General features: G+C 33.2%; 1 protein-coding gene across 1 annotated transcript in view; it reads left to right on the top strand.

The window, feature by feature from the left end:
* Positions 1-24,742, top strand: part of LOC131849067 (protein slit) — a 125,429-nt gene that overhangs the window by 34,162 nt on the left and 66,525 nt on the right. The window contains exons 2-4 of the mRNA XM_059199052.1: positions 7,877-7,948; positions 9,001-9,072; positions 10,627-10,698. Coding sequence (XP_059055035.1) covers positions 7,877-7,948; positions 9,001-9,072; positions 10,627-10,698 — 216 coding nt within the window. The remainder of the gene's footprint in view (positions 1-7,876; positions 7,949-9,000; positions 9,073-10,626; positions 10,699-24,742) is intronic.

Below are 24,742 nucleotides of genomic sequence, written 5' to 3'. Positions count from 1 at the left end.
CCAAGTATCGTTTAGAAAAAGTCAATAGGTCTTTTATAGGAATAGGTATAAAATGTTACAATAAGATACCAAAGGATATATTGGAATTACCCTTAAATAAATTCAAAACATCTGTTAAATCATATTTACTGAGCAAGGCCTATTACTCACTAAACGTTTACCTACTTGAGTGACGAGTGTGCATGGCAATAGGTGTTCATGCACGGGATGTTCATTTAATGTTAGACATAACACACTATATGTACCTATGCATTGTAAAAAAACTGGATTTAAAAAAAAAAGTATTTCAATTGAGTTTCTTGCCAGTTCTTCTCAATTGGATCTAGGGTACTGGCACCAATCAGCCTTTTAGTGGTAAGTCTGGGTTCAAACTTATATAAGAAAATATTAGAAAGAGTAAATTGAAAGTCTTTTGTATAATTTAACTTACTCATTTATTAAACTTTGTTACAAAATTAACAAAAATTACAAATTTATCCTTTAATAAAGTGAAAAATACTTTTTAACAAAATAAGGCACTTTTCACCAGTGCTCAGCCGCCAAAAACTAGTCATATTGCCACCAGTGGTCAGCCTCTCTTAAGATCAATAGTTTCAAGCTTAAAGATTAAGAACATTAATAAATAATTAGTCCGGTCATAGAACCTAAAAGGACTTAACTGTGCCCTAACAATCACAACAATCAAATACCTATCTAACTTATATTTAAATCAGTCGGAAACTTCTTTAGTAACATCAGTATTTAAAAAGATTTCAAGTTCTTCTTCTTTCTAAAAGTCGCCGATTAACAATTTTTTTAGGAGCTTATCTTCCTTACAGGTCCTTCTCCTTCTGTGTCAGGAGTTTCAGGATAATGTTGTGGTGGGGTTCTTTTTTGTTGAGATAGTGAGTTTACTAATAAATAATATATACGTTTACAGCAGAATAATTGTATTGTCTCTTTTTATATTATATTTACAACAATGTCAATCTATATTTGACAACAACTATTATTAAAAACGTAATCGGTGAGGAGGCCGTATATACACCTAACATCCTCCCGCAGACATGAAGTACTCATCAGATAGCTTATAGTAAATGAGCTTCTAGAAGGTAAAGCCTCTGAAAGGGGCGTACGAATACATCAGAGTTCGTCTTAATCTTGGCTACTCTGGCTATCCCTTCCCACCAGGGGTACCATCTTTCCACCCAACCTCCCCTCCACCAAGTAGGGTCCGGTGGCTTAAATTTCCAGCTGATATGCTTGTCTTGAACTAGATAAAGTAGAATTACACTACTCGATGGTAATATTATTAAATGTCTAAAATTTCTATTTTCCTCTTTACTCAGAATTAGTTTAGTTTTCATTCTTATCATACCCTTTTCATCTGTAAAAATAGTCTTCTTTTTCAATTTCTTAAACTCGTCATTTGCTTGAAAATATTCTCTTTGTATAATCATTACTAATTTATTTTCCACTTCTTCATAATCATCGGATGTCATAATTGTATCTAGTTTTTGTTCTTCCTTCTTTTCTTTAAAGTCGTAAGTAATCTTTTCATACTTCAAAGAATGTTTCCTTACGTCTTTTTCTATCTTTTCATCTCCTTCGTATTTCTTACTCATACCCGATGAAATATATTCCATTGTCGGTTCATTTACTTCTTTTATATAACTTTAAAAAACGAACTTGTCCAACTCGATTTTTTCATCACTGTCAACTTCTCGTTTAAAAAATTGAAGTAGTTCTCCAAGTTGGTTACGTCTCTCTCTCTTGCACGTAAAATCTCCTCAGAGAGAGCGGATTCCCTCACATTGGAATCAAACCTTTTCAGCTCAATCTTTGGTAATGTGAATCGTCTCTTCATTATATTATTTATTGATTCTCCATTTACGCTCATATTTTCATCTGGTGTTCTTGCACTTATATCCTGTCTCTCAGATGATGCGACTGGTAACTGAGAGGCAGGTTGACGTTTATTCTGCTGTTCTATAAGTTCTTGATACATATTATCTAGAGTAATCCATTTAGTCAAAAATTCATCTGCCGTTTCACAATCTGCGTAAAATTCATCTTCATTTGTTTCGTCGTCATACACCCATTCATTGTAAATATCTTTATCTACTTTAAATAATTCGTCTGCTATACCCTTAAATAGTGAATGACACGCTTTTATTTCCGAAGTATTTGGTATGGGTTCCTGTAATAACTCTGATAACTGGTTCCCAGTCTTTGTGAATAGTCGGCGTAAATTTGTTCGTAATTTATTTAATCTCAACATTTTTCTTATAAGTCACGGTCGCCAGATGTTGTGATGGGGTTCTTTTTTGTTGAGATGGTGAGTTTACTAATAAATAATATATACGTTTACAGCAGAATATGTATTGTCTCTTTTTATAACATATTTAGACTGATGTCAATCTATATTTGACAACAACTATTATAAAAAGCGTAATCGGTGAGGAGGCCGTATATACACCTAACAGGATATAGAAGTATATTACTGAGAATTTTAATTTTATTTTGTTTTGATTTCCACTAAATCACAGCCTGTCTTTGTGCATTTTACGCTCAATTCCTTATCATAATCATAATTTTTCTTCTTTGTAGTCTCCTTCACTTTACTTTTGGTAGAATCTAGAGCTATAAAAAACTATATAAAAAACAATTTAAATATGGACGGTTGAACACTGGGTCTACTGTCACCAGTACTCAGTCATGTAACAAACTCTAACTATTTAAGTGGCCGACTATTGGGTTTTTGACAAACAGCGTTAAAACCAGTAGTCAGCCAGGGGTGGTTGAGTACTAGATAATGAATATAAAATTGGGACCCCGTAGTCGGCCACTTCATTATTTAATAATTCTTAAGAAAAACATGACACTTTTCATTGATTACAATGCCAAAACTATTAATTAATGCAAATTTTAATACAATGTGGCCTAAAATTAACAAAATAATGAAATAAATTACCGTTTCTGTGAACGCTTCTCACTAATAAAAAAATGGCGCGCACGCCGCATGTCGCCTCGTCAGCCGATGACGTCGAAATAGATTCATATTTAATGTACTTCGCAGCCACGTAGCTATTATGTTTGGATTTAATTCTACCAATGAGAAGTCATAGAAGCTATTGAAAATAATTTGATTAGGTATTTTCTGTTATAGCGCTATTCCTATTGGTTTTAAACCGAAAAAGGCTGAGTACTGGTGCGGGGCCGACTACTAGTGCCAGTACCCTATATACTGAACTGGACGGTAGGGAAAAAAATTATAATGTAAAAACTTGACGTTCATAAGCGGCTAAAATGTTCTACATGAATAAATGATTTTTGAATTTGAATTTGATAATAACATGAAAATAAATACAAGTAAGTAGATATAAATAAAGTAAATATATATATACAAATACTAACATAATTATTGTCTATGCTTATTACAGTTTATGCTGTAAATAATATAAATGACGTAGTGGAGTAACTTGAAACAGTCATGCTCGCTATAAAGTTCAAACTTGTGGCGGCGTGATGGGCCGGGTCGATGTGCTCCCTCTAATATGGTTGAGTGCAATGATGGCTGGCTCATCCGTCATACTCGTGAACGGGTGCTGCATGTGGGGACTGGTCTGTTCAGGTTGCGAATACTGATTAGATTTTTTGTTTTTTTTATATAGCATATGCTGGTGATCGCTCTATTCTCCCAAATTTGAATTTTAATGACTGTGTATTATTATGAACTTGTTCCACTATTATTTGAAATAAATACGAGCTGAGTTTCTTATCAGTTCTTCTCATCTCGAAATCACTCCGAACTGACGGTAGATTTGACATATCATAAGACTCTGTAATAGACCTACATGTATAAAGATATTTTGAATATTTTAAATTTTTTTGAATATGACATAACTTTTTAATTATCTATTTACTCTATAATTGTCATTGATTCTTTAGTAGTGTAACGATGACAGTTCACGTACCTATATTAAAAATATACCTAATCTAAAATAATTCATTCATTATACCACCATGGCCGTCAAATAATGACCTCTTTCTTATCCTATCATCCTCCACTAGTGCCCCGCCAGCGTAAACCGTTAGCACAGGCTCGTGCACCATTCAATTATCACCCATAAATTTTTTTTTTTTATTTTTCCAATAACTCCTTCGTTTTACGATAGTGCAATACAACCCTATAATACCATAATAAGAAATAACTAGACCGCCATTTTGAAAATAAATTGGCGCCAATTCTCTAGAGCGAGACGGATATAAAATCACTCGAGCTTGAAAGAGATAGAAAATAACCTATATATTTGACAGTTACGCGCGCAATTCTGTTATGATTTTACGATAATTTCATTACCGTGTTACTTTATGACATAAGAGGATTTCGTGCCATAGACCACTAAGGCGATTAGAAGGGCCACGGCTTATGTTTTTTTTTGTAATCCAATTTCTTTTTCACATTATTCACCGAGAGGCAAAGGACCCATTTTTATTGTTGCCTGCTTAATCTTAGGACCGGTAAACCGATGACATATTATTATATTAAATATTCAGATTTGTTATTTATTACATGTTTCTTAAAGAAATATATATATAAACGTAATTTATATACTTATTGCTGTTTTATTTCATGTAAATAGATACTCCATATATCTAATAAACCATCGAAATTTGTATTTTAAACGAAAATGGAAGGCGGTTCTTAATTTGAATGTATTTTATGAAACTCTTTTCTAGATGAGCCTATCGTGATCTAGATTCCTTTTATTTTGAATGATGGATAGTCATGTGCGATCTTATATACATTTGCTAAAGTTTTTGGCTTATCTATAAGAATGCATATTTTTATTATTATTTATCGATAAAGTCGTGTTTTTTGTGGCTTAACGGTGTAATTTTAAATAAAAGAAGTGCTCGGAATTTCCCTCTCTGCCATACGATGGACCCGGCATCCGCACCGAGAATCCATAGAATAAGAAGGAGAAATTTGTCTCTTTGGTTATCTGTGGTGATCAAATTAATACTATCTATTACCCGTACTTTCAGTATTACGTTAGTTTTTTTTATTAGAGTGTTTGATCTATTGTCAGGTGCTTAGATCTATAGCACTGCGACCTACTTATGTAGATCTATTGTGCTCGCCCTTTCTCAGAATTCGCTACCTAGACCCGTCAGGGACAAGAATTGAAGGATATTCTTAGCTGCGATGGTTTTTATTTCCTCAGGATAGAGTGTAAATTTTCCAAAGGAGATATTTCGTTTATGCATGAGAGGGCTACAACCACATACGATGTGTAGTGGCGTTTCCTCTTCAGTTTGGCAAAATCTGCTGATTAGGTTACTTAGACGAAATTTTGGTGCAATTTTACTCTTTTGGCAAGAATTATTGTATGAAGTTTTGCAAGCTCTACTTTTGTATGTACTTTTCAGTGTTTACGCTATAATTCACCACCGTACCACACGCCAGGAACTAAAATACCACCCTGATCATCTAGATGAATGGCGGTCCTCCACCGTGCGGTTTTCTAGAAACTTCTTACCACGCACAACCACATTGTGGAAACCTTCCAGCAATGGTATTTCTGAACCGATACAATATTGAAACCTTCAAGAAAAGAGCTTATTCCTTAAAGGCCGGCAACGCACTTGTAATTCCCCTGGTGTTGCTGTTCTTGTTTCTGACGGGTCTAGGTAGCGAGCTCTGAGAAAGGGCGAGCACAATAGATCTATGTAGGTCGCAGTGCTACAGGTTTAGCACCTAATTATAGCCCAAAATACCCTATAAAAAAACCGAACCGATACGATATTGAAACCTTCAAGAAAACAGCTAATTCCTTAAAGGCGACAACGTACTTGCAATTCCCCTGGTGTTGGGTGCTCATGGGCAGCGTTAATTACTTACCATCAGGTGAGCCGCGACTCGTTTGTCCCCGGTGCTATAAAAAAAATGTAGGCCGTTATATGAAGCTATAGCTTTTCAAGCAATACTTTTGTGTGTATTCTTCGTGTTTTTTTTTTTTTAATAATAATAATAATCTTTATTCAAATAAACTTAACTTAAGGTTAGGTTAGCATTTTTCCAATATAATTTTCTAATCTAATCTAATTTTATTCACTTTTGTTAATTTTACTATTTATAAACTGTATAAAACAAAACAAATATTTTTGAGGGCATACAGTTAAAAATCATTACCTCCCGTGCTAGTTAGATAAGTTAGATGTTTATACGATGTATGCTATTTGAGTGCCATAAAGAACACTTTACGACCTCTTTATAAATGTGTTATGTATGCCCGTTTTATTGAGGCTGTTACAGGCAGTGTTAAATGCGAAAGGGTAGGGGAAAGTTAAGGAATGTTCCTAATATACAATTACCAAATAAACAATTTTCTTTCTTTCTTTTTAATATAAACAAAATACCGTAAAGGCAAACCTCCACGATCTCCACGCGGTCTCCACGCGGTCTCCACTGGAAATCTTCGTGGTTTCCAGTGAAGTTTTCAACGATGGTCAAAGCTAGGTACGTTAGACCAGTTGAAAGCTTCTCTGTTCCGTTCTCCAGTTGACCCCCATTCAAATAAAAACATAAAATGCACCGTACGCATCAATGTGGGTATTTTTTCTTTTATTTTTATTTTATTTCTTTATAATTGTTCATTTTTTCTTTTATCCATTACGTATATAATGTTTTAGGATTATTATTTAAGATTATTAATATATAATTTTACTTTTTATTATTTATATACTTTTCTCTTGATATTATTATTTTTATTTTAATTGCATAATATCTGATTTATTAAGTTAATGTATACGTATTTTTTAATTGTAATATTTGCGCGTCCGTACTGAGGGCCCAACTGAAAATCAGCGCTGGAAACTATTTCCAGCATTATGCTGAGTTGTGGCCCACATTGACTCCGTTTTTTAATGTGTAAATCATTCTTGTATTTCTTATGTTATTACTGTAAAAACGAGTTAATAAAAATTCTATTCTATTCTATTTTAAATAGGGATCCAAGTTACGTCTATCTGAGCTGAGCTTGGTAACCTAGCGGTATCCTCGTAAAGACGATGATCTCAATCACATCAACCGAGCACCTACGCAGGCCCGGGCACACAACGACAGACCTCATTACGATTGTTTTGCATTTTTATGAAAAAGAAATAATTTCATCAACAGCCGGAACTGTAGAAAATATTATAACCGTGTTCAAAAATAAATTAGGCCAATATAAGATGATTAACTTATTCCCAACTTAATGCTACATTAGCAGCGGTCTGCTCGGCTCACTCGCTCACTTAACCTAAGTGCACGAGTTAAGTTACTCTAGCTTAATTATTTTGTGAAAGGGCTGGAACAGAAACCAGGGTTGGCAAAAACTTAGCCTTGTTTGAAGATATCAAAACTACGTTAAAATCTCATACATTCGGTCTTTTAGGACCCTAACTATAACAGCAGCCCCTTAAGGATATTTTTTCTATGATTACGAGTACTAAAAAAACAATTTCCAAGTATGACACTAGTTCTGAAGCTAGGCTAATCAAAAATACGATAAAAACAAGTTATACTTCTTATTACATCAGCTACCTGCCAAAAAATGTCCCGTCAAAATCAGTCCCGCCATTTCAGAGATTAGCCGGAAAAAATTGTAAAAAATGTTATTTTGGTGTATGAACCTTGTTTAACACGATTTACTATAGAGGGCAATAAAACACACAACTATTTACACTGCGTATATTGTCACCGCCGTGACCAAAAAAGCGACCAAAAAAATTAACACAATTCCAGTACATGGGCTTAGAGTTACAGAGGACACGACCGACTCCGGGTCACTTCGCTAGTTATTAGATACAGATAAACAAATATTAATTATTTTTTTTATTGTTTCAGAGACCTCCAGGGCAACAACATAACCATAATTTTCCAGAGCGACTTTCAAAACCTGAAGGAACTGAAAATATTGTAAGTTTTTAATTTTCACTTTTTTTATATTCGAGTCCTTACCACTTATTAAGTAGGAAGCTTGTTTGTCATTCTCTATAAATAAATAAAAAACTATAACACCTTTTTATACTTTTTTTTTTAATTTTTTTTTTTTTAATTTATATTTTTGAAAAAATCTTTAAAAGATCGCCCCTCCGTCAGAGGAGGCGCTCTGGTAGAGGAACGGTCTTCTCTTCGGAAGAAGGAAGTGTGTGGAATCCTTACCCACTAAGACACCACACATCTTCGAAAGACCGTCTCCACGTAGAGCATTGTCGAGGCGTTGTATGGAATCCTTACTCACTAAGAAACCACACATCTTCGAAAGTCCCCCACCCCCCTAAGAGGGTTGACGAGGGGGTGTGTGTGATTCAAACAACCACCCGGAGTACCTACGAGCGCCATTGCTGGAGTTGCGAGATCACGTAAGCATTCTATTACGACTCCGTTGCGTGGACTCGGCTTGTAAATGGTACGGCAGGTCCCATCTCGTTGTTAGGCAACCTATCACGCCCTACTCAATTGTAGAAGCGTGTGAGGCCATTTTGTTGGAGCGCTGTGGTGTAGGGCAGACCCTATCTCGTTAGGGCGACCTATCACGCCCTACTCAATTGTAGAAGCGTGTGAGGCCATTTTGTTGGAGCGCTGTGGTGTAGGGCAGACCCTATCTCGTTAGGGCGACCTATCACGCCCTGCTCAACTGTGAAAGAGTGTGGGTCTCTGTGGGTAGACCACCCCTCCGGGACCACTTAGCTGTATTATTTCCCCACTTCTTCCACATTTAAAATTTGGAATGTGACGTCACAAAATTGAAAAGTCTCTCCAACATCCCCCCCTCCCTGAAGAATAGGAGTCCTGAATTTGTTTCACGTTTTTTTCACGAACTCGATCCCTCCTTTAATTTCACAAAATCTAATAATCTGGAGGGCAGGGGATTGTTAATAATGTGAACTAATCCATTGCTAGCAATGTACCAAATCAGCGTTTGAGCGTTAGCCGTAAAGTAATAATTTCTTTTTTGTTTTTCACAGACAACTCTCGGAGAATTTAATCCACACGGTGGAAAGGGACGCGTTTCTTGAACTGAATGGATTGGAACGACTGTAAGTACATATTTTCTAAATAATGTGATACAAACATTTGTTTTATCACAGTGTATTTTTTTATTGATGATAATGTGATGGTGCACTAACTGTATGCAACTTATGGTGTAACTGTGATAATGTTTACGCTGGTGGGGCACCAGTGGAGAGTGATAAGATGAGCATGAGGTCGAGTCAGTTAGCACATGTGAAATCATCAGGTTTCCAGGTGGAGGTCAACGTGATATGGTACATTGCTAGCAATGGTGTCATCAGCGCACATGACTTACAAGCCCCTTTTCCCCCATAACAGAATACTAAGGTACTTTAGGTTGTATCCCAAGTTCTTTGGGATGCCTGGGGGTTTTGCGAGTCTAACTGTACCTCTTCTCCTGTCGGGGAGATTGGATATCCATAAGATGAATAATATCCAACTAAAAAAACATATGACGAAGATTCTTAGGTCTTATGTGGGTAGTTCAAAAAGTGTGCTTATAATAATGGGTCATAAATTACGTTAAGGGTCCTAAAGGATCAAAGAAGGCATAGATGTAAAAAATTAGAAATCAAATTTAAGACTTCTATTCTCACGGGAGGGGGAGATGTTGGGAAGATTCTTAAATGTTGTGACATAGGAATTAGAGGATAGAGTTCGTGAAAAAAATGTGAAACAAATTCAAGACTTATTCTTCAGGGAGGGGGAAATGTTGGGTAGATTCTTAGGTTTTTTTTTTAATAGATGATAATAGTATGGTGCACCCGCCTGCGTTAATGGTTTACGCTAGCGAAGCACCAGTGGAGGATGACAAGATGAGCATGAGGTCAGGTCAGTTGGCCCATCGTGACAAATTCACCAGGAACCTGATTTGGTACATTGCTAGCAATGGATTAGTTCACATTATTAACAATCCCTTACCCTCCAGATTATTAGATTTTGTGAAATTAAAGGAGGGATAGAGTTCGTGAAAAAAACGTGAAACAAATTCAGGACTCCTATTCTTCAGGGAGGGGGAGATGTTGGAGAGACTTTTCGATTTTGTGACGTCACATTCCAAATTTTAAATGTGGGGAAATAATACAGTTATTATTCTATTTATATAGCGAATTCATTGAATGCAATCCAATGCATTGTTTCATTAATTCAATGAAACAATGTCAACTTGGAATTATAAAAGAAAAAATAACTGATTTATACTTTTGTCCGTTGCGTTTTATTTTTTTTATTGACTTGTATAGCAATTTGAATATCATCTGGTGAATACTAATATTTACCAGGTTAGTACCATACTGGATTACATCCGTAATGATAATAATTATTGTTTTAAATATTATTTTTAAGTATCAACAGTAGTTTATTAATATATTTATTATATATAATTTCATTCTAAGTTTGATGTCATTAATTGCTAATTTTAAAAAAAGAATACTCACATTCTTTATTTAAACGTAGCGATCATGTGAAACATAGTTGTTATGTTTAAAAAAAGAATATGACTTTGTTTCATTACAACCAGCCAGTTCGTTTCCTTTCAGCGACCAATCAAACTATATTCGATTTGTGTATTTGGATTCCAGGAAAATGAACAATAACCGTATCGGCCAGTTGGCTGACGGTCTGTTCATGAGACAGAGACACCTGCAGAGATTGTGAGTAGTTGGTACTGGTGTGGTTCCCTGCCTTACCAACCTTGCGTTGCTCATTGTCAGGGATTGGCTGTGTTCATAATGTATTTTGTAATGTTTAACGGTTATAACTTTACGTTGAACAACTACTACGCGTCATTTAACCATTCAATTTAAAAAAAAGTAAATTTAAAAAAGTAGTTTTTTATTTTTTAACTTTTTAAAAAATATTTGGCAAATTTAAGATCTTATTTCATCGAACAATACTTTTAGGACTCTTTTTTTATAATAATAATAATAAACTTTATAAATGTACGGTACAATTAAATATAGTTAGCCCTGGCTTTTGATATAGGTGAACCTGTGCCACGAAACCCAGTTCCCTCAGTTCAGATTAAAAAATAAAGTTTATTTAAAAAACTAGTTCTTGTTTGAAATCTTTGCTAAATATTTTATTAATTTTTCACACAAAGTTATAAAACTATCATTATCGTATTACTTAAAAAAAAATTAAGTATTATAAATACGACATTTTTTTATACTATTTATTCTGAAATATTTTTGGCTGCATATTGAAATCAAATATGATTGATATAAAATGTCAAATTCGGACGTCATTTAGCTCTGAATACTAAACAAACATAAGTTTTAACATTTATTAAACAGATATAACCTCATACTTGTTGTAGTGTAATAATATATTAATAAAAACATAATAATAACATATAGAAACTCCAATAAAAACTAAATAGGCACAAAACAATACGTAGATACTTTATGAACTCAGTTAATATCTGATTATGAGCACAGCCCACCCTTGACATTTTCCCGACTGTCAAATTGACATCCAAATGTCAAATGTCAATTGTCAATGTCAGTTTGTCGAAATGGGCTCTAACATAGATATCGGTAGCTGGTGCTTACGTTTCATAACCCTATCGGTTGCGTTTGACAGTTCGGATTCTAAATACTATATTTTTTAAATTAACTATAATCACTTAGCATACGAGCCGCAAGCAAGTTTTAACATTTAATAATCACTTACCATCAGTGAGCCGCATATGTGTAACCCTATTTCCTAAAACAATCAACTTTAAAACAGATTGTAAAAAAAAATCAACTTAGTCCAACACAGACCAACAAAAGTACAGGGATGTATAACATTAGTATATAGAATTAGAGTTTTAAAACTGTTTATAATTTTCCATTATTATTCCGTAAATGACTATTTTAATGATTCTATGATTATATTATAATAATGATCATAAAGAACTATAAGGACCTATTGCACTATGCTAGCTGACATAACAATTTTAGTTGCTATTTTGGATGAATAAACAAATAAATAAAAATTAAAACCAATTTCAGAAACGTATTTAAAACAAGTAATAAATTCAAACACACAATCATGTTATTGATATATTAAAACGGGTCCGAACACGAATAATTTTATGGTAAATAATGGTATTTACCTCTCGACGTTTCGACTTATACCAAAAGTTACCATTAAATTATTGTTTAAACACGTTTAAAGATATTAATAATGATGATGTATTAAAAGCGAAAGTTAAATTAAATAAAATTGTTGTTGAAAATAAATTTTTAAATATCTTTTAAGAGTTAATAATTACAATATTTATAATTAATGAAATCATAAATTACAGTTTATTATTAACTCTATTGACATAAAAATGTAATGTAAATAAATTAATCAATTTAGTAATATTTTTTTATTTGACTATAAATATAGATCAAATACATTAAGTACATAAAAATAGAATGTAAATGTGATATTCATTTGTCATGTATATCAACAATTCAAGACATAAAAAAATAAATAAGAAAAACACGAAAACATGTAGACATAGCTGTATGGGCGCAGATCCCTTTACTTTTCCGTTAAAGGACAAACAGAACAAAAAAAAATTGTCATGTCAATTTTTTTTTGGTTTATTTTTCCCGTTTCAGGGAAAGGCAAAAGGACTCAGCATATACAACTATTGTCTTCGGTAGTTGTCATGTTAATTTTACATTTATTTGACATATGCGGCATCCAACTGTCAAACGGGCTCACAGCTTTTCGTTCACCCTGTCACCCCTTATTCGCTTCTTCTCCTGTATTGGGCATTCCGACGTATTTGTTTACCCCTTCTCGCTCAGTCATAACCAACCAGTTTCAAGTTACAAGTAGAGTTGCTATAAACAAAAATGTAATATAAGTAAATTAATTCCTTGCTATTTAATTTTTTTTCATTAAAATCTATAAATAAGAATTAACATTGAATCCTGATTAAAATGTCAACTAAATCCATATACATTTGTTTCTAATAAGTTAGAAGAACTGTCATATACAAATTAGATTTAATAGCAAAATTGATATAAACAACAGATTTGAAAATCTTAATAAAAAAATAATAAAGAAAATGAAAAAGCACTGAAGAACTGGCAGTATGGTTCTAACCTTTGCCTGCCTATATAGAAAAACAACATTATTTTGTTGAGTGACAATCAAATTTCAAATTTCGATTCAAAATTATTTTGTCAAGAGACAATATTTAAAATTTCGAATTGAATTAGTTTTGTATATACTATCTCTTCTAACTCCTTTGCAACTATATAAGTCAAAATGTAACAGATATATAGAATTTAGTAACTATTTTAATCACAATTTTATATTGATTTTTTTTTCTTCTTTTGGATTTCTATGTTAGTTCTTGTTAAATTAAATTACCGCTTATTTGAAATAAGAATATAACTCATTAAAAATATTATTACACTAAAGCGCGGGAAAGTGTAAACTTGCTTTTTTATTGGCAAAGGAATTATTGCATACTGTTATTTGTAACCCTAAAGTAACTTGAAACTCCTATTTCTTCTAACAACGTCACCCAGTTGCTATCCAAAGCTGACCAGTCCACCCTATTGGTGTCAGGTAACTTGTGCTAATCCACATAACCTAGGCTTTACGTGTGGTAATACCTGTAAATAATTATTAGTGGTATTCGGCTAGATCTACAAACCTTTTTATTAATGTCTATGTATTATATAAAAAAAAGTTTTTTTTTTAATTTCATATCGCATTCTTAATTTCGAATGCTATTTGTTACATATGAATGTGGCAATAAGGGCAGAGGAAGGCCGAAAGAGATGGATGGACTGTGTGAAAGAGGATATGGTAAGAAAGGGAGTGAATAACGAGATGACTGCGAACAGGAATGAATGGAAGAGAAAAAACATTACGATGACCACAAATCAATGGGATAAGGAAGAAGCAGATGATGAGTCGTAATTTCGAATGCGTAGATATATTTATATAATGTTTTAAATTATAATTGAGTATTCACGGTCGTCCACAGTGTGTTGTTTCATAATTTTTTTGCCACGCACAACCACATTGTGGAACGCCTTCCAGCGATGGTATTTCCGAACCGATACGATATTGAAACCTTCAATTAAGGAACTTTTTTTTTTTATCAACTTTTATTTGTTACTCTATTGTATTTATTATCACATTTTTTGGATTATGAAATTATGTAGTACATCAGCCGTGATTCGATACGGCCAAAGTTTTAATTATTCAATGTGTTTAGAGGGGATGCTAAATTACAAAATAAATACATATATATTATATTTTACATACATTAGTTAGTAGTTAATACTAACTTAAGAGCTTATTCTTTTTTTTTTTTATCATAATTAAAAGGCCGCCAACTCACCTACATTCCCCTGATGTTACGGGTGCTTATGGGCAGTGGTAATCACTTACCATCAGGTGACATCATCATCGTCACTTACCGGATGCTTTTCGCGACGCATTTTGACGCATATACTTCTTTTTTCTTCTTAAATTATAAAAACAAATAAAAATTCGTTCTTTATTACATATTTCAAAATGTTCATATTACAATTTTAAGAATGTGTTCTTTATTACAAAATTATGTAAATAAGAGCTGGTACTCTTTGAGGGGCCTTTGTTCAGCGGTGGACGTCTGCCGGGCTGTGACTCTATTAATAGAGAAAAAAGAATACAAAATTCGTTCCTTTACATATTTCAAAATGTCTTATTTATTACAATTTTGGAAATGCGTTCATTATTACAAGATTATGTAATTAAGAACTGGCACTCTTTTAATATTTAAGAAATAAAATATGAATTTCTATATATGTTCTTTATTACATGTTTCAAAATGTATTCTTTATTACAATTATCGAAATGCATTTTTTATTGCAAATTTATGTAACATTTTAAAAATTGTAATAAAGAATATACTTTGAAACCTGTAATAAAAAACATATTTGGAATTAAGTCTATTGACAATTTAAATTAAAAAATATATTAAAATACATTCTTTATAACAATTATCCAAAATCATTCAATAATGATATACCAGATGTCGCTACCAGTACAAGCGGCAGGAAGCAGCTATTTTCTTACAATTGACAAAATGCATTCTTCAAACTTATCTAATTAAGAGCTGGCACTCTTTAATATTTAAGAAAAAAAATAACAAATTAAAAATGCGTTCTCTATTACATGTTTCAGAATGTCTTATTTATTACTTAATTCTCATATTTTTGAATTGCGTTGTTTATTACACGATCTTGGCGTTTTTTAATATTTAAGAAATAAAAATACGATATTCGAAATACGTTCTTTATTACATGTTTCAAAATGTATTAGTAATAAAGAACGCATTTCGAAAATTGTAGGAAAGAAAACATTTCGAAAATTTGTATTAGAATTTTCGAAATGTTTTCTTTCCTACAATTTTCGAAATGCGTTCTTTATTACAAATTAAGGCTTTATTTATTTATTATTTAATATTAAAAAAAAATATCAAATTCAAAATACATTCTTTATTACAACTTTCAAAATGCCTCATTACAATTTTCTAAATACGTTCTTCATTACAATTTTCCAAAATCATTCAACGATGAAAATTTTCGTAATGCCTTCTTTATTAAACGATTGTGTAACCTCTCCGCTCCCAACTGGCACGTTTGAATTTTTAAGAAAAAAATATAAAATTCGAGATACGTTCTTTATTACAATTTTTAAAATGCGTTCTTTATTACAAGATTCTGTCACTCTCTAATATTTAAGAAAATAAAATATGTTCTTTAAGACATTTTCCAAAATGTCTACTCTATGATAATACCTCTATGATGTTTAAGAAAAAATATGAAATTCAAAATACGTTCTTTATTACAATTTTCAAAATGTTCTTTATTACAATTTTCAAAATGCCTCATTACAATTTTCTAAATACGTTCTTTATTACAATTTTCAAAATGCCTCATTACAATTTTCTAAATACGTTCTTTATTACAATTTTCAAAATGCCTCATTACAATTTTCAAATACGTTCTTTTTACAATTTTCAAAATGCCTCATTACAATTTTCTAAATACGTTCTTTATTACAATTTTCAAAATGCCTCATTACAATTTTCTAAATACGTTCTTTATTACAATTTTCAAAATGCCTAATTACAATTTTCAAATACGTTCTTTATTACAATTTTCAAAATGCCTCATTACAATTTTCTAAATACGTTCTTCATTACCATTTTCCAAAATCACTCTACGATGACGTACCAGATGCCGCTACGAGTACGAGCGGCAGGAAGCGGCACTTAAAATATTTCTACAATGGATTCAAGTGACCTACAATATTATTAAGAGATCGTGCGTACTCCTCTAGTGATGGGATTAGTGTGTATCGATGAATGGAGCTCGCTGCCTGCCGGTCACGTCCTCCGAACGGCCATTGTGTGTTTTACAAGTTTACAATATCTATTCATTGCTGTTTCTTTTACCATATCTGTGAAGGGATGATGTTATTTTTTAACCAACTACCAGAAGGAGTTAATTCTCTACATACAAAATATACATAGAAAGGAACTAGACTGATACAAACAATCATAGTCATGAGTAGAAATATTTTCACCTTGCGAGGAATCGAACCCGCCACCATCAGAAGTAAAGCAGTGTGCTAAACTGTTAGTCGGTGCAGACGAAGTTGATTACCCATCACCATCATCGATACACCATCGTAGTATAAAAAAAATTGGCTAATGTTAAATCTCATCAAAGATAAATATCTCTCGACTATAACTATATATATATATATATATATATAATAAACTTTACTTTCGCGTGTAACTATATTAAAATATGTATTTACGTGTAATCTATATATATAAATAAAATTGTAGTGTCTGTTTGTAATATTGAAATAACCGTTTTTTACTACATGCATATGAATATATATATGGTACATATACCAAAATAACAATTTTTGTCTGTCTGTCTGTCGGTCTGTTTGTTCCGGCTAATCTCTGAAATGGCTGAGATTTTGACAGAACTTTTTTTGGCAGGTAGCTGATGTAACAATGAGTAACTTAGGCTACTTTTATTTTATAAAAATAAAGTCAAATTCCACGCGGACGAAGTCGCGGAAACAGCTAGTTTTAAATATAAATATTGAAAGTTATCAATAGATTACCAATAAACTGTATTAATAATGTGTACTAAATGTGAAAGTTATATAATAATAATAATAATAATCTCAGGACAATTCACACAGCGCCATCTAGACCCAAGTTAAGCTAGCTAAAGCTTGTGTTATGGGTACTAGATAACTGATACGAATACATAGATATTTTTTTTTCGTAAATACATATTATACATAGAGAACACACAGACCGATACAAACAATCATACTCATGAATACAAATGTTTGTGCCGTGCGAGGAATCGAACCCGCGACAATCGGTCGTAAAGCGGTGTACTAGACCACTAGACCACCGAGGTCGTCAAATACGTCGTTATATGTTGACTCATCCGTCATACTAGTGAACGGGTTCCGCTTGTCTGGTCTGTTCGGGTTACGAACACTGATTAGATTTTTTTTTATTTTTGCAATAGCTTATGCTGGTGGTCACTCTATTCTCTTATTTTAAAATGAATCTGTATTATTGTAAACATGTACAACATTTATTTGAAAAGGATACGAGCTGAGTTTCTTGTCAGTTCTTCTCATCTCGAAATCACTCAGAACTGACGGTAAATTTGACATATCATAAGAGTCTGTAATAGACCTACATGAATAAAGATATTTTGAATTTGAATTTGAATAAATATTGAAAATTATCGACATATCGATATTTCCACTCGCGCATCACTATGTAGGTGCGTACGCGCCGAATCTTAGCCCTCTGTTCAATGACAGCCGTATGATATATATACATGTGAACAGACGGACAAATGGAGCGGATATTCTTATATATTTTATGGTCCCCGTGCCGGTGGGCGTGCGGTCATCGCTCTATTTTATCTATTAATCTGTTTAAATCACATTATTTTGGTCAACTCATTATCGATTTTATTAATTTTTTAATTATATGTCTCTATGGACAGTTATTTATTTATTTAGTAGCTAGCTAGCTAGCTTCCCGCGACTTCGTCCGCGTGGAATTTAACATTATTTTTTCTAAAATAAAAGTAGCCTAGAAAGTCCTGTCAAAATTGGTCCAGCCATTTCAGATTTTAACCGGAATAAACAGATAAACACAAAAACTACTGAACCGATTCAAATGAAATTTGGTACACAATTAGTCTAGACCCTGAGATAGGGTATATGTTACTTTGTAATGTGAAAAAAGGTTGCAAGGGGTTTGAACCCCTTTCAGCTCCCTAATAACCCTTTTACAACCCAAAGATGAAAGGTTGTATGGAAGAATCGTAATTTTTAGTCAGGGTCACTTTTCTACGCAGACGAAGTCGCGGGTACAACTAGTACATATTATACATAGAAAACACCTAGACAGATATAAAGAATCACACTCATGAATAAAAATGTTTGTGCCGTCCGAGGAATCGAACCCGCGACCATCGTAAGGCGGTGTGCATCCGCTAAACCAGACGTTCCCAAACCTTTTTATGTCGTAGACCTCTTGCCATATTTTTCGGTTTTGGGTAGACCCCCATTCATACCTGGTATTGATTTTTCGTAAATTTCTAACTGCAGTAAAGTTTAGTGTTAAAAACATAAAGTAAAAACAACAAGATGATCGCTGTCGTAGACCCACTGCAGTTTGTCATAGACCCCTGGGGGTCAATATGGTCTATATTGACCCCCAGGGGTCTTTGGGAATAACTGGTCTAACGGTTTAGCACTGTTTAAGGCTTTACTTCTGATGGTCGTGGGTTCAATTCCTCGCATGGTACAAACAAGATGATCGCTGTCGTAGTTCCCTTGCAGTTTGTCATAGACCCCTGGTGGTCGATATAGACCACTTTGGGAATAACTGCACTAGACCAACGAGTCCGTAATATTCGTCGTTATTTTCTATTTATCGTGCGAGGAATCGAACCCGAGACTATCGAGGGTGTGCTAAACCGTTAGACAACCGAGGCCGTAATTTTCGTCGTTATTTTCTATTTATCGTGCGAGGAATCGAACCAGCGACTATCGAGGGTGTGCTAAACCGTTAGACAACCGAGGCCGTAATTTTCGTCGTTATTTTCTATTTATCGTGCTAGGAATCGAACCAGCGACTATCGAAGGTGTGCTAAACCACAAAATCACTGGGGCCGTAATTTTCGTCGTTATTTTCTATTCTACAAGTCGGTTAACTAACTCTCTTTACTAACTGTTAAGCGAGCTGTTTCCAACAAATTAGTTTAGAACTGAATGTGTTTTTAAAAGTGCCCACTTTCGTGCAGCTTTCTCGAAATCGGGCGCTTTCCCGCGTGGAATACACATCGGTGCGGCACTTTGTAGAAGCTTACACTTGCGGACAAATAAACGATACAGAACACAATAAATTCCTTGGCAATTAACACAGCGCCATCTAGTCCCACGGTAAGCAGAGCTTGTGTTATGGGTACTAGACAACTGATATAAATAAATAAATAACCCTGGACAATTAACACAGCGCCATCTAGGCCGTAATTTTCGTGTTTTTTTATTTATCGTGTGAAATAAATAAATAACCCTGGACAATTAACACAGCGCCATCAAAATCACTGGGTAAGTAATTTTCGTGTTATTTTCTATTCTACATATAAATAAATAAATAACTCTCTTTACAATTTAACACAGCGCCATTAGTTTAGAACAGAATGTGTTATGTGTACTAGACAACTGATATAAATAAATAAATAACCCTGGACAATTAACACAGCGCCATCTAGTCCCACGGTAAGCAGAGCTTGTGTTATGGGTACTAGAGAACTGATAGAAATAAATAAATAACCTTGGACAATTAACACAGCGCCATCTAGTCCCACGGTAAGCAGAGCTTGTGTTATGGGTACTAGACAACTGATATAAATAAATAAATAACCCTGGACAATTAACACAGCGCCATCTAGTCCCACGATAAGCAGAGCTTGTGTTATGGGTACTAGACAACTGATATAAATAAATAAATAATCCTGGACAATTAACACAGCGCCATCTAGTCCCACGGTAAGCAGAGCTTGTGTTATGGGTACTAGACAACTGATATAAATAAATAAATAACCCTGGACAATTAACACAGCGCCATCTAGTCCTACGGTAAGCAGAGCTTGTGTTATGGGTACTAGACAACTGATATAAATAAATAAATAACCCTGGACAATTAACACAGCGCCATCTAGTCCCACGGTAAGCAGAGCTTGTATTATGAGTACTAGACAACTGATATACATACATGGATGCATATTTTGGAAATACATACATATTATACATAGAAAACACCCAGACCGATACAAACAATCATACTCATGAATACAAATGTTGATCCGTGAGAAGAATCGAAACCATGACCATCGGATAGTAAAGCGGTGTGCTAAACCACTAGATCACCGAGGCTGTCACCGAATAGTAACAAACATCCATCCATACTCACAAACTTTCTCGTTTATATATTAATAACATCATTCGTAGTAAGAAACTAGTAAAATTTGCATAAATTAGATTGTATAAGCATATATAAAACTCGCTAAAACTCGAGAACGGCTGAACCGATTTGGCTGATTTTAGTCTTGAAATATTCGTGGAGGTCCAGGGAAGGCTTAAACGGTGATAAAATATGAAGAAATTGCATGGAGAACACTAAAAACAACAATTTTATTTCTGTCAAACGGGATGCGTTCAGAAATTTATTCTGAGGCGGAACGGAGTGTGCGGGATCAGTTAGTGTTGTATAAATTAGACTTGTGGATAAACAGAACAATAATATGATAATACTTTAGTGTTGTAATACTGAATATTGTAATTGTGAGAAAACCTTTAATTGGCCTTATATTTAAGTATTAAAATTTTCATTCAAGTATAATTAAACAAAAGTGGAAAAATTGTATGTACTATAAAAAAATTCCACTTTTGCTTAATTATACTTTAATGAAAATTTATTTTGATGAAATTTAATTTGATGGCTTTTTGATAAAGATAAGAAGGGGTAATTATCAAGACTCGGGGCTAATCCTAAAATGTGTGGGTGCACTTATAAACAATACTGTATGAAAGGTTTTTTGTTATTATTTGTATTTCGCTGTTGGTTTTAAAAAAAAAAAACATGTATACATTTTCATGGCCACAAGTACAGCTTCGACTTTCATCGCCCGACTAAAACCTAAAACGTAGACGTACAAAAGGGCTCCTAAAGGTACATTCCCCTTTATCCCTCGGCACTTTATCGACTGAAATATTTCAGTGCAGTTAATTATGTTCACTGAAAAATTTCTTTCAGTAAACTATAATAATAATAATCATATACAGCCATATTTGAAAAGAATACCAGCTGAGTTTCTTGTCAGTTCTCAGCTCGAAAGCACTCCGAATTGACGGTAGATTTGACATATCATAAGAGTCTGTAATAGACCTACATGAATAAAGATATTTTGATATTGATTTTGTAAGAATACGAGCTGAGTTTCTTGTCAGTTCTTCTCAACTCGAAATCATTCCGAACTGACGGTAGATTTGACATATCATAAGAGTCTGTAATAGACCTACATGAATAAAGATATTTTAATATTGATTTTGTAAGAATACGAGCTTATAATAATATCATAAGAGTCTGTGATAGACCTACATGAATAAAGATATAATAACCCTGGACAATTAACACAGCGCTATCTAGTTCGCAACTAAGCAAAGCTTGTATTATGGGTACTAGAAAAGTATTAGAAATGGAATAACCTTTATTCAATAGAAAGCAATAGAAGAAATAAACTCAATAAAAGCACTTTTGAATAGTCTTTTTTTTGTTCTACCACTCATTCGGAACGCAGGCTCTTCAAAAGAAGAAAGAGCGAGAAACTTATGTGTTGCTCTTTTAAATAAATAAAAACACAGTAACAAGTAAGAGGCATGCGATAATCAACATAGAAACCGCTACGCACTCATTCTTAGTGCAATCAGATGATATTATCAGCGCTATGAATTTTAAGTTTTTTCTATAAATAATAACATACAAATATAAATACATACGTGTTTTCTACGTATATGTATGTATATATGTTTGTATGTTGTATATATGTATGTATTTACAAAAAAATATACAATTTTTCTGTAAATGTAAGTAACATATTATACAAAGAAAACACTCATATAGTCCGATACAAACAATCATACTCATTAATACAAATGTTTGTACCGTGCGAGGAATCGAACCCGCCACCATAGAAAGTTAGGCAATGTGCTAAACCGCTAGACTACCGAGGCCCCAAATATATGGAAATTTCAAGAATTTTTTTTTTTCAAAAAATTTTTATTCTAGAAAGGGTTGAAGACATCAAATTTCCTTCAAAAACCCTTTATTCTAGAAAGGGTTGAAAACTTCAAATCTCCTTCAAAATAACCATTATTCTAGAATAGAATAGAATAGAATAGAAATAATCTTTATTCAAATAAACTCATTACAAGCACTTTTGAATAGTCATATTTTGATTCTACCACTCATTCGGAATGCAGATTCATCACAAGAAGAATGAGCAAGAAACTTGTGTGTTGCTCTTTTTAATAGATGTTTTTTTTTACATAAATAATTAATTACAGTGTAACAAGAAAGGGTTGAAGATCTCGAATTTCCTTCAAAAAACCTTTATTCTAAAAAGGTTTGTAGACTTCACATTCCCTTCAAAAAACCTTCTAAAAAGAGTCAAATTTGTTTCATAAAATAGTTTAGAAAGGGTTGTAATATGGGATGAAAGTTTCATGCACACGAAATCGGGAATAACACCAAGTAAATATTATTTCAGCTTAAACTACAAGACCGGAAGCAGTGTAAAGATATTCAGGAAATTAATGCGCAGACATGAATTCTACAAAATTTGAATAGCTCTATGCCACTACATCTTGTCTGTGGTACGAAACTACACGTAGACTATTACCATAGACAAAACTTCTACATTTGTTGTTAGATCGCATTTTCAAGTAAGGAATAAAGTAATTTGACGACCTCGACGTTCTAACGGTTTAGCACCCTTACATCCGATGTTCGCGGGTTCGATTCCTCTAACGATACGTATACTAGTACGTATGTCATCTTTATAACCCATAAATAACAAAAAAAAAAACAAAAACAGTTTTTTAAAAAAATGTTACAAATATAGAAAACACCCAGACCGTTACAAACAACTCATGAATACAAATGTTTGTGCCGTGCGAGGAATCGAACCCGCGACCATCGACAGTATGTTAAACCGGTAGATGGCGGAGGCCGTCAAGAGACTATAGTTAAATTGTAATAGAAAAGGTGAACCGTGCAAAATTTGGTCCCAAGACAACGTAACGTTATTTGCCTTTCACAAGAATCGAAGCGGGAACCCTCGTGCAGGGAGGTCGCCGCACCCCCATCTCCTGGGGGATGTCAACCATTTGTAATACAATGCCTCCCCTGACAATTTAAGTAAATTTTATGTTAAGTGCAATTTGTTTAATGAATACAAGATGTATCTGCATGATGACCTCGATGGCGTAGCGGTTTATAACATCGATTCACTTCCGATGGGCGTGGATTCGATTCCTCGCACCCTGTAATGTGTAATTGCATATTACATATATTTTGACAGCCTCGTTGGTCTAATAATTTAACACAGCACTTTGTTTTCAATGGTCGCGGATTCGATTCCTCGCACGGTGTAATTGCAAACTACATATATTTTGATGGCCTCCTTGCAAACACAGCTTTTGTTTCAATGATTCGATTCCTCGCACGGTTTTGTATCGATTATTGTTTGGGTGTTTTCTATGTATAATATATATATATATTTATATTAGTGGTCGTGTCTGGGTGTTTTGTATGTATATTATGTATGTATTTACAACTATTGTCTAAGTGTTTCTAGCAGTTATCTAATTAGTGCCTATAACACAAGGTTCCCTTAGCTTGTATCTAGATGGCGCTGTGTGAATGGTCCTAGATTATTATTATGATATTAAAATTGAAATCCAAACTCATTAATCCATAAAGATAGATAGATAAAAATCTTTATTCGTATCCCGATAACAAAGAGAGTACAAACAAAATTCAAGTAACACATAAGAATAGTAAATAATTATAAAAAAACAACACATAATACTTTAACTTCCACATGAAATAAAAAACATATAACGGACACATAAAGGACACTTTCAACGAGCCATATTTATGTTTTTTTATCTACTACATATAGGTATAGTATATTCCTACCTTCTAATTCGAGAAGTTACTTCAGTTGAGAAGAACTGGCAAGAATGAACAACTAACATTTTTTTTATTATTTTACTTAAAAATAAATTTTGTCTTATTATTAAAAAAAATACATAAAAACAGTTCAGTTTTTTGCCAGTTCTTCTAAACTCTTACTTTTTTGTTACTATTATTTTTATCTCATGAACAACTAACATTTTTTTTTTAATTATTTTACTTAAAAATACATTATATCTTATTTTTAAGTAAAATACATAAAAAGAGTTCAGTTTCGTACCAGTTCTTCTAAGAATAAAGATAGTAACAGAAATACAGTTCGAATAGAACTTAACTGTTACTTTTTTATGTTATTATTATTATTACAGGAATAACTGACA

Source organism: Achroia grisella, unplaced genomic scaffold (genome assembly GCF_030625045.1).
Source record: "Achroia grisella isolate CSIRO2021 unplaced genomic scaffold, CSIRO_AGI_Agris_v1 utg633, whole genome shotgun sequence".
In the NCBI taxonomy this organism is placed as follows: Eukaryota; Metazoa; Arthropoda; class Insecta; order Lepidoptera; family Pyralidae; genus Achroia; species Achroia grisella.
This window is presented reverse-complemented; position numbering and strand designations above follow the sequence as displayed.